Raw genomic sequence first — 11,967 nt, forward strand, 5'->3', positions numbered from 1 at the left:
CTAGAACAAAGTATGCCATTACTAGCATCCATAAAAATTATAATTAGGAATGCCAGGCCCATACCCGCACTATCTGGGGGCTGTTTTGGGACAGGGCGAGGAAGGTGACAGAGCCACACAGCCAATCCCTGAAACACTCTAGGAATCCCCAAAATTCTAGAATGTTGCAAGGGGAGGGGGTCACTTCTGGGTCTGTGCCGGGGAAGCGATGTGGAAACATCAGCGACATTGTTCCCCCTCCCCCCATTTCCTCCTCCTGCTGCTGCTGTTGAACAGAGGGAGGGCAGGGGCAGGAATTCCCACACCCTCAGTGGACACCTAGCAGTCCTAATTATAATACTTGGATTAAGCACATCTGTAGTGCTTCCTTCCTCCAAAGACCACAAAGCTAATTCTTTCTCAGACTACCAAACTACGCTTTCCAGAATTTGCAGGCAGCCATGATTGCTAAACTGCTATAAAACGAATGCCATGTTGTGACTTCTTTCAGGGTGTAGAAGCCGTGGCTATTCTATGCCTGAGGTATAATCGTTTGTGGTTTGATACTCAGTAAGGTGCTCCCCCTCCCATGAAACTCCCTCCCAAATGGCACCCCCATGTGGCAAAGAAGAGCAACAAGATGCCAAACTATCAAGTGTATGGTTACCAACCTCCAAGTGGGGCCTGGAGTTCTCCCAAAATTACAACTGACCTCCAGACTACACTTTTCAGTTCCCATGGAGGAAATGACAGCTTCCGGTGGCAGTCTCTGCTGAGCACCTCCCTCCTCCCCAGGCATTGCCCCCAAATCTCCACCAATTTCCCACACCACAGCTCACCCGACTGTGTCTGGTGAAGATCACATGCAGTGTCATGGACCCCAGTTTCCAGCTTTATACAACCATTTACCTATATGGACTAGCAAAGTGATTTTTGTATTTATTAATTTGCAGAAACTGTGCAGCTTGATCTTATAAAGGAACTTGACACATATTCAATTGCTTAGCACTGATTTGCTGACAAATCCCATTTTTGAACCAGACTGGGCACACAGTAGGCCAAATGCACTTTGGACCCATTCGCCTGCAGCCTTTGACCAAGTGACACATCCAACCCAAGTGGTCTCCCTCTGGTCAGCAGCCCTTGATCCCCCCACAGCAACTTGGTAGGGTGGCAGGGGGGGAATGTACCAAAAATTGCTGTCACTCTGATGGCATAACATCACTTCTGGAGCAAACCTGGAGGTGGCATCATTGTGTTAATGTGATGCTGTACAATTCATCAGAATTTCCAGTGAATTCTAGTGCATCGCATCAATGCAGTGATGTCACTTCTAGGCTCACCCCGGATGTGGTGTCATGCTGTTGGAGCTATGGCACCCCCATTCTCCCCCGCATCTCCTGGGATCCATCCAGTGGCTGGCAACCCTGAGTCCTGGACTAGAATATTCCCAAGACTTGAGCAAGCAGTGAGCAGATATAGGCCTGGTTGACCTTACCCATAGTGTTTTGCATTAACTCAGTCATCCCTTTGTTTAGGACAGAGTGACGTGGACACCTGGATGCAATAGCCACAGCTGTTGTTAATTTCCTGCCTTTAACATTGCAAATTGGACTTTTGTTAGAAAATTCCCACGAATCGGGTACATTCTGATCTCTTTGGTGGCTTGTTGGAAAAAGGGTGATGGAGATAAATAATTACTTGGAGAAGGTTGGGAAAGGTTGATAAGGAAAGGTTGCTAAGGACCTCCAACCAGTGTTTTAGGGGCCATTGACTTTTAATTAGGGATTGGCATGAACTGAACCAGGAAGCAAAATTCATCATGAATTTTGCCCTGTTCGTGGTTCGCAAACTGAAGTTCATGATGGGTCTACCATCACAAACTTCCACGAACTTTTAAAGCAGTTCATGGCCGTTCATGGATTGAGCAGAAGGCAGCAGTTGCCTTCTGCTCAATCCATGAACTGCCATGAACTGCTTTAAAAGTTCGTGGAAGTTCATGATGTTTAAAGTGGCTCTGAGTCCCTTTAAACCTCTGCTTTCTTTCCCCCACAAAAGCTGCAAAAATAGCTGAGTGGCGGGGAGCAGCCAGAGTTACTGACAGCCCTAGAGTAGCCCCTCGCTGGCAATGTTCAGGACAAGGCTGTAAATGGTGATTTGGGTTTTTGGTGTTTCTAGGTAACAACACTGTGGATTTTTTAAAGGCAGCCTGACGCCTGCTTTCCTTAATCAAGACATTGGCTTCCCTTCTGTCTCACAGGCATTACCACAGCATGGAGGTGTTCACACATTACGATCTGCTAGATCTCAATGGCACCAAAGTGGCTGAAGGAAACAAGGCCAGTTTTTGCCTGGAAGACAGTGAGTGTGCACCTGGTACGTACATTTCTGCATGCCCCACTGGCTGGGATTGCAGTTGATTTGTTTCAATGCTGTAACATTTTGCACAAGTGTAGGAAAGCACATGGAAGGACCAAAGTACCAGGCCTTCTGTGGACTTAATTCTTTATATTCCATGGTGTAGCAGCAGGGGATTTGAAAGACCCAGTTTTCCGATACAAATCTGCCCGACGAGATTATCATCAGAAGCCTTTCTCCAGTTATCCCCAACATCAGAAGTAAGGAATGGATCTACTGTAGACAGTGCCTTTTTAGTGATTGCACCCTTCTTACAGAACTCCCACCCAAAGGATGTTTTCCTGGCACCATAGGCATGCGACAAAATCTTTTCTATTTACATGTGTCTTTGGAAGTTATTGGAGCTGCGGTGGCTCAAGTGGTTAAGACACTGAACTGCAGGCTGTGGAAGGTCAGTAGTTCAGCAGTTCGAGACCCGGGTGCCGCATGACGGAGTGAGCTCCCATCTCTAGTTCCAGCTCCTGCCAAACTAGCAGTTCGAAAGCAAGACATTGCAAGTAGATAAATAGGTACCACTTCTGTGGGGAGGTAACAGCGTTCCGTGCGCCTTGGTGTTTAGTCATGCCGGCCACATGACCACGGAAACGTCTTTGGACAGCGCTGGCTCTTCGGAAATGAGCACCGCAACCCTAGAGTCGGATTCGACTGGCTTTCGAGCAAGGGAACCTTTACCTTTACCTTTGGAAGTTATATTGGAACATCATATAACTACAATCCGGTTTTCTATCAGTTCAATTTGGGAGTCTAGATTCATTTCTCCATTTTGTATTGGAGAAATTGTATTCTCAATTTGCCTGTTTCAACAATAGCTAGTTATCAAATCTATAGCCATGTTTATGGTCTGGAGCGTTTGTTGGTCCTACAAATGTGAGGGGACCCAGGGACTCTCTTGAGCAATTAACTCCGATACAAAGATCTGGGGTTTGCCTGATATACAAACAAGGGTTGTTCCCCTCCACCCCTTTTCGTGTTTGGAATGCCCCAAACTGTGTATACATGTGAATGCACACACTTCCTGAGTGGACAGAAAAATGGACTCCTTTCATTTGATAGTGGAGGAATCTTCTGCTGGAATTAATATAGGCACCCTTGTAGATAAGGGAGTTCTATTTACACCCACTTTCATTTAATAATATGGGGGCCATCAACTGTGCTATATCTTCCACATACTCCCTCCATGGTTTGTTTACTACATTTCCTCTGTCCCATTTCCTCTGTCATCTGTCCCTAATTATAGGACTCATAGTAACAGATGCCATGGCCTATGTTTAGCCTCACGGGACAAGTGATTAAGACTGCCAAAAAAATAGCACATGGGAACAAGTGAATGTCATTTGTTACACCACAGGTCTAATCCGAACAAGGACCCTGTTAAGATGCAACTTGTGGTGGAATTGTGAAAAAATATATAAGTTTTGGAAAAATGTAAATGATCTGATAACTGAAATGCTGCATATAAACCTACAATTATGTCCGGAGATTTATTTGTTAAATATTATTCCGAATGAACATAAAGGAAATAATTACTATATATTAACATATATGCTCACAGCGGCTAGAATTTTGATTGCTAAATACTGGAAGCAAGAAAAACTACCGAAAAGAAAGGAAATAGTCGAGAAATTAATGGAAGTCGCAGAAATGGACAAATTAACTCTTATCCTGCTTAGGAAAGATGATAAGGTGTTTAAGGAAAGATGGGCAGAATTTTACAAATGGTTAGAGTATAAAAATTTGTAATAGACTTACATAGAAGACATGTTCAAATATCAATGTAATGGTTGTATATTTATGAAAATATAAATAAATCTGTTAAAAAAAAAAGATGCAACTTGAAGTATTAAAAAAAAAAGCAGGGAGGGGGATACACTAAGGGAGAGCTATGTTTTGTGCATAACCAGTACAGTTGCAGATGCACATTTGGAAGCATGGTCACATCACAATGCTTGTCTAAGCCCCATTGAACTGGATGGCTACATTTGATCCGATTTTAGGATTGTGTGTGCCTAGGGTTGCCAGCTCTGGGTTGGGAAATACTTGGAGATTTTGGGGGTGGAGCCTGAAGAGAGTGGGATTTGGGGAGGGGAGGGACCTCAGCAGGGTATAATCCCATGGAGTCTACCTTCCAAAGCAGCCATTTCCTCCAGGTGAACTGATCTCTGTCATCTGGAGCTCAGTTGTAATCCCAAGAGATCTGCAGCTACCACCTGGAGCCTGGCAACCCTATGTATGCCCATCTGGAGCCTCTTAGTGATCCTTGCAAACTAGTTGCGTGCAATCAGAGCCTCAAGCTGCTTATGCAGACCAGAGGAGCAAGAATATCCCCTTGCAAGGCTGGTGAAAGAAACGTCTGATGCCAGCTAACCTGGGACATGATGGCGTTTGATGAACACTTGGAGAAGCCGGGCTGCAACAAGTATTATGCTTGGATGACTGCAGCTGTTCTCTTCCTTAAAGCTGAACAGACTGCCAAAGTCTTGGGAAAGGGCTTCTAGATGCAACACTGTGATTGATGTTCTCTTTGCATCCGCATCCCTTCCTTTTTTTAGGCATCCAGAGGCAGTATGGATGTGCCAATTTTGGGGAGCAAGGAATAACCGTTGGGTGCTATGACGTGTACCGGCATGATATTGACTGCCAGTGGATCGATGTGACAGATGTCCCACCAGGAGAATACATCTTCGTGGTTTGTTGTGATTCATCAAAATAATAGTTGACCTACACCTGCAGTGATCTTAGGGCAGTGATACCTAGGGTTGCCAACTGCCTGGAGTAAGATTGTCCTGCCCTTTTAATAGAGGCTTAATGAGATGTTCATTACCTGGGGATGTTGTTTACCTCCCTGCTATAAAAAGCTTCAGCTGCCCATTAAGCCCCTCTTAAAGGGACAGGGTGTTTTTTTCTCCAAGTCCATGGGCAAAACTAGTGATCCCCACCCTGGAACCTATAGGCACCACTGTGTTCCCTGGCACCTACTTCCTTCTTCCCCCCAACAATATATCAAGGGGTGACTCAGAAGAACCCAGGAGGCAGCACTTTTGTGTCTGCAAAAAGCACTAATTCAAAAAGAGATGCCTCCACCATAGCAAGATGCTTGACTAACAATCACCCGGTATTCTGTGACTGGCCCCAACACCCACAGCAGCCATTTTGTGGTTGGTTGTCCCTCAACCCATGGCAGCCATTTTGTGATGGAGAATCCATTCAGTGTTCTCAAAATCCCAAAAGTGCTCACATGCCAAACAAAATTAGGGGCTCTTGTCTAGGGAACTGAAAACTAAGGGCCAGTATATCCCATCAGCAGAATCAAGTGGTGAAGCTTTTATTCACACTGCAAGAGAGATGGGGGCACATTTGAATGCCCCCCTCCCCAAACCCTATAGGTGTTTTGCACTCTGTGAAGCAGCCACTAGATTACTTCTTTGTCCAAGAGACCACGATCTCTGTTTGTCAGTGCTTTAAAGAATCAAAGTGTATGGGATCAGGAAAGGTTGAAAATACTACTTATTGTCAAAGCCAATTAAATTTTAGAGTCTAAAAACAATTAAACTTTCCTTACAGTGTTTATGGTTCTCTCTCATTGATACAAATCAGAACCAAGGAGCAAATTAAAATTGCATCTCCAGAGGCATAACCGTGCTTGTCTGTTGCAGCAAAAATAAACAGGTGTCTTTTGTGGACCGTGAGCCACTTCCTCTGATGTAAAGTGCCACAAGAGTCCTATTTATTTTTTAAGCTGTTATTCCCCCTCCCAAAAAAAAAGAACAACTGTTGTTGGAAATTTATCATTTGTAGGATATTTTCTAGGATGAAACTCCCAACTCTGGAACTGGGGAATTGTCTTGAATCTTACCAAGGACAGAGGGAAGGCTTGAATCCAGTCCTGAGTTTCTTCCACAAACAACTGTCTGACCACTGTCTGTATGGGGGGAGGGGGATTTGCTATTTGCAGTTCCAGTTCCTGGATCAGTTTGCCCCCAGAAAACTCAAATGCAGCACCTTAATCCGTATGTTTAGATGCTACTGAAGCCTCTCTGGCAATCCTTTACCTAGATCCATGTCAACCCACAGCAGGACGTCGCAGAGTGTGATCATTCCAATAACATCATGAAATGCCAGTGCAGGTTAAGTGCTGAACGTGTCTGGATGTTCAACTGCCATATAGGTGAGTAGAAAAACGGCTGAAAAGATGTGCTCCATATCAAATTGGTATGGAAGTACCTGACACTTCATGTGTATTGCTGCCTGCCATATGTCATGCATGCCCTGTAGAGGGGTAACCAAACTGCTAATCACATGGCTTCATAAAGCTGTCTTATACTGAGTCAGATCATTGGATCATCTGGCTTGGCATTGTCCGTTCTGACTGGCAGCTGCTATCTAAGCAGTTAAATGTCTTCTCCAGTTGTTGTTGTTGTTCAGTCGCACAGTTGAGTCCGACTCTTCGCGACCCCATGGACCAGCTCCCGCCAGGTCTTCCTGTCTTCCGCCGTCCTCTGAAGTTGGCTCAATTTCATGTTAGTTGCATCTATGACACTGTCTAACCATCTCATCCTTTGCCGTCCCCGTCTTCTTTGACCTTCAATCTTTCCCAGCATCAGGGTCTTCTCCAGTGAGTGCTCCCTTCTCATTTGGTGGCCAAAGTATTTGACTGATTTGATCTTCTTGCAGTCCAAGGGACTCTCAAGAGTCTTCTCCAGCACCATAGTTCAAAAGAATCAATTCTTCGGCGCTCGGCCTTCCTTATAGTCTAACTCTCGCAGCCATACATGACTACTGGTGTGGTGCTGCTCGTTAGGGTGTGGGGTGCAGGGGTGCAGGCAATTCAAAGACGACAGGATACAAGCTTGCAGGAACTGTCTGAATGAAGGAAGGAAGGAACCTCCTCCTCTCACGCAGCAGGTTTATTTATACACCTTTCTTCCCCCTTCTCCCCCCCTCTCCCTCCATAAGGGAGTTACAAGCATTAGAGCATCCTTTTGGAATGTGTGTGTGTGTGTGTGTTCAAGTTCTCTCAGGCAAGTTCTTATCAGTTGCTCCCCCTCTTCAAGGTTAAACCATCTGCGTAGTGATCAGTAAACAGATTCCATCTCGGCCTCTCATGACGTACAAGCATTTCAGCTCCCAACCTCCAGCCAGGAGAATAGTGATTTATTCTGCACTGCTGTCCTACATACTGGGAATACCATTGCTTTGACCATGCGGACTTTTGTTGGCAGGGTGATGTCTCTACTTTTTATCATGCTGTTTAGGTTCGCCATCGCTTTCCTCCCAAGGAGCAGGCGTCTTTTAATTTCATGGCTGCAGTCACAGTCTGCGGTGATCTGGGATCCCAGGAACGTGAAGTCTGTCACTACTTCCACAGCTTCCCCTTCTATTTGCCAAGGAGTGATGGGGCCGGATGCCATGATCTTAGTTTTTTTGATGTTGAGCTTCAAGCCCACTTTTGCGCTCTCCTCTTTTACCCTGAGCAAGAGGCTCTTGAGGTCCTCTTCACTTTCTGCCATCAGAGTGGTATCGTCTGCATATCTGAGGTTGTTGATCTTTTCCCCAGCAATCTTAATTCCCGCTTGTGATTCATCCAGGCCAGCATTTCGCATGATGTACTCTGCATATATATTAAATAAGCAAGGCGACAATATACATCCTTGTCGTACTCCTTTTCCTATGCTGAACCAATCAGTTGTTCCATATCCGGTTCTAACTGTCGCTTCTTGGCCCTTATACAGGTTTCTCAAGAGACATGTGAGGTGGTCTGGTACTCCCATCTCTTTAAGGCCCTGCCATAGTTTGTTGTGATCCACACAGTCAAAAGCTTTAGCATAGTCAATGAAGCAGAAGTAGATATTTTTCTGGTACTCTCTTGCTTTCTCCATAATCCAGCGAATGTTGGCAATATGATCTCTCGTTCCTCTACCTCTTCGAAACCCAGCTTGTACTTCTGGTAGTTCTCTATCCACGTACTGTTGAAGCCTAGCTTGTAGGATCTTGAGCATGACCTTGCTAGCGTGTGATATGAGTGCAATTGTGCGATAGTTTGAACATTCCTTGGCATTGCCCTTCTTTGGGATTGGAATGTATACTGACCATTTCCAATCCTGTGGCCACTGTTGCGTTTTCCAAATTTGCTGGCAAATTGAGTGCAGCACTTTTAACAGCATCATCTTCTAAGACTTTGAATAGCTCAGCTGGAATACCATCACCTCCACTAGCTTTTGTTGTTAGTAATGCTTTCTAAGGCCCATTTAACTTCACATTCCAGGATGTCTGGCTCGAGGTCAGTGATTATACCGTTGTGGTTGTCAAAGACATCAAGATCTTTCTTGTATACTTCTGTGTATTCTTGCCATCTTTTCCTAATCTCTTCTGCTTCTGTTAGGTCCCTGCCGTTTTTGTCCTTGATCATGGCCAGCTTTGCATGGAACGCTCCCTTGAGTTCTTTTTTGTACAAAGGGTCTTCACCCTGTATCAGATGATGTAACACATGAGTTGTGGGCTCAGCTCAGTTTCTGTATTAAGATAAGGACCATGGTGCATGTGGAGAAGGGGTTCAGCCTTCCCCTCATGTAGTACTTTCCCACCCTGAAATAGTTCCAGGGGAGACCCTTCTTGGGCCACTATCCCCACCCCAGGACTGTTTCAGATGGGGAAAATGGTGCAGGGAGGAAGGCTGAAGCCTCTTTTCCACATGCACCACAGTCATGATCTTAATTGGGCAGCGCACACATGGGAACTGAAGAAAACCCACATCTCACATGTGATTGTGTTACATCTGACACAGTATGGGGACTCCACATCCAGTATGTGTATTCTGTAATGTGTGAAGAGGATGGAAATGCCAAGGAGTGAGCCAGTGTGCAACTTTGCTGCTGCCTGTCCATCTTCATTGTCACTGCAATACAAAACTGCCTTAGACCATTGATCTGTCTGGCTCAGTGTTGTCTTCTCTGGCCAGCAACAGCCTTCCAGAGTCTCAGGCAGAGAAGGGTCTTTTCCAACACCTGCTCCCTGAGATATGGCGGGGGTAGAACCTGGGACCTTCTGCATGCAAAATATGGGCTCTGCCACTGAGCCACAGCCCCTCCCCCACCACACTGTGTCTTTCCATTTTCTCCCCTCCGCAGCCGACTCCTTCAGCGAAGCAATAGAAGAGAAGTTTAATCACTTCAAAGGACTTATGACCAACCTGGTGCCCACTCGATAAAGAGAAACCCTTAACTTCAGCCCTGTTATTTAAGGAAGAAGGACTGCCTTTTCCCAGAGTTTCCCTAACCACTGCACCGAAACCTAAAGTACTCAAGCAACCAACCACGAACTTTCAAATTAGCTTTGTAAGTTATTTTCAAGGGTGTCCTACTTTATGGTCTTCAGCAGCAGAAGGAATAAGGTTGGTTCTTATTTCATATCCATTCCAGCAAAACAAAGGTTTTGCACTAAGCTGTCTAGTTTCCCCTTGTTGTACACCCTAATTTATTCCCCAGGAATTGTGTGCAAACTCTTGTGCCATATCTGTTCAACGAAAGGTGGCAATACCAGCCCAACAGCCCACATCAGGGGGTCAGGTGCTGGCAATTCGTAAGGGAATTTCTCTTACACAGCTTCGGTCTCACTAAGATTTGAGAAATCGACTCTGTACCACTGATGCAGAACAGAAATTTCCACAGAGGTCTCATGACTTACAGAGGTCTCAAGAATGCTTTCTTAATTTCTAGTACTTGTCAGCCACCAATTTCTTGGCACCATCCCTTCTCCAATAACATATTTGACAGCTGGCTTCAATGCACCAAGGCGCAAAAACATCTGTCAAGTTATTCCTTGCATTTCGGTTTTGGATACCAGTAGACTGTGAATTGTTCTTCACCCAATAAGCTGTCCACCTGCCTGCCTTTGACTTGCATTCCCCAGTACTCTGATCAGTGCCTGTCTTCTCTTCCCCACATGTTCCCCCATCCATAAGAACCATGATGTACTCTCCAAAGGTAATTAATGTATTGGGCCTTTCTGGTGATGTCAGACGATCCTGTGATATTTTTTTTTAACTGTTGCAGTTGCACGCTTTGGTAAATGCATAACGGTGCTAGGCCCCTGTACCTCTCTTTGCTGGAGGTCATGCATCAGCAGGGTTGCAGAGGCATATACATACATACCTACTTGAAGAGCCTATGGGTGCGTTTTGTGAACTTCCAGTACATGGAATCAGGTTGGCTGCAACTCTGAAGCCAGAGTTACTTTAGAATTGCCTTGCTGGACCAAACCAAGACCTCTCTAGTCCAAAAGCAGCCGTCCAGCTAATGTTGGATGCCCAGAAAACAGGACATGAAGGTGATGGCTTTTGCTCCCTGCCCTGTTTGTTCTCAGTATGAGGCAGAGACTGTTATCTTAGCTACTACCTGCTGACAGTCCTTGCTTCTAGTCCTATTTGTTTTGCTGCTGTTGGTGAAGGAACTACAAAAGGGACTCTTTGAGCCCCAGGCAGGATATACAAAGGTTCTTTTAGGCTTCCCCATGTTTCCCACGGAAACCCTTCCTTGCCTCTCCTGCAGTATGTGAAAGTCTTCCCCAGCTGAAGGACCAGAGACATGCACCCTCCAAGCTACCACCAGGCTGCATTGTGCCCGGCAAGAGTAACTGCAGCAGGTTCATACCTCCTCCATTCCCATCTGTGAAACAGGATAAGAGCGACCAGGGAAGGGAGCTGAGATACAAAGATAAAAGAAATGGAATAAAACACACTGCATGGTTAAAATACTATGTACATTATTAGAAATCACACTTAGCGGCTGTGATTTGCAACAATGCATAAGTAATCTGCCAGTATCTGATCTGTTGTTGTTTTTTTGTCCTGTGTAACCTACCTCACAGGGGTGTTGTGAGGCTCGTGGCCAGATGACCACGCTTGGACCGGGCACTCGTTTCTTCCAGCTGGGGAGGTGTATCAAGCTTATGTACCCAGAACCCAAACTAGCACTTTTGTATGTTGCCACCAGTGGCTATTCCTAGTGGTACACACATCAGAAAGGCAAAGCAGAGACCTAGCTTAGCAGTGGAGACAGAGATGAGTTTCATGGCTCTCCCGCAGTTGGGCTGGCGGGAATGAATTGCTTCACTTTTGCACTAGAGGATGAGAATGGCACCGGTGCATCACAACAGTCATTGTGTTTCCCATCATCCTTCCAGCCACTCCAGCAACTCATACAAACGTTTCTGTTATCCATGTTCTTCTGCAGTCACAGCACTTGAAGAGTCACTGGTTGGAAGCTTCTCTCTCACCAACTCTTTCCATGTGACCTACATTGCTAAACGGTATGGGGAAAACTGCTCAACTGCAGTGGCTCCAGCAGCAAAGCAAGGAGGGGTGCAGGCTCAGGAGTTCAGTCCAGGGACCCCCAATGTGGTACCTGTGAGTGCCATGGTGCCTGCTGACACCTTTCCTGGTGCCTGCCGAGTGTTTTTAGAAAGGGCGATGCCAGGTGTGGGCTTTTGCCCAGCAAGGTTTCTCATTGGCCATTGGAGATTTCATTGGCTGTGCAGATTTTTAAAAATAACTGCTTTGGCGGCAGCTGCCACCAC

At 45.7% G+C, this 11,967-nt stretch overlaps 1 protein-coding gene across 1 annotated transcript in view; it reads left to right on the forward strand.

Moving 5' to 3' along the window:
• Positions 1–11,855, forward strand: part of LOXL2 (lysyl oxidase like 2) — a 119,032-nt gene extending 107,177 nt beyond the window's left edge. Inside the window, exons 11-14 of the mRNA XM_015407575.1 lie at positions 2,240–2,355; positions 4,947–5,083; positions 6,451–6,562; positions 9,522–11,855. Of these exons, the coding sequence (XP_015263061.1) occupies positions 2,240–2,355; positions 4,947–5,083; positions 6,451–6,562; positions 9,522–9,601 (445 nt within the window). The 3' untranslated portion in view covers positions 9,602–11,855. The remainder of the gene's footprint in view (positions 1–2,239; positions 2,356–4,946; positions 5,084–6,450; positions 6,563–9,521) is intronic.
• The last annotated feature ends 112 nt before the right edge of the window (positions 11,856–11,967 follow it).

Source organism: Gekko japonicus, unplaced genomic scaffold, assembly GCF_001447785.1.
Source record: "Gekko japonicus isolate JY-2015 unplaced genomic scaffold, Gekko_japonicus_V1.1 scaffold1154, whole genome shotgun sequence".
In the NCBI taxonomy this organism is placed as follows: domain Eukaryota; kingdom Metazoa; phylum Chordata; class Lepidosauria; order Squamata; family Gekkonidae; genus Gekko; species Gekko japonicus.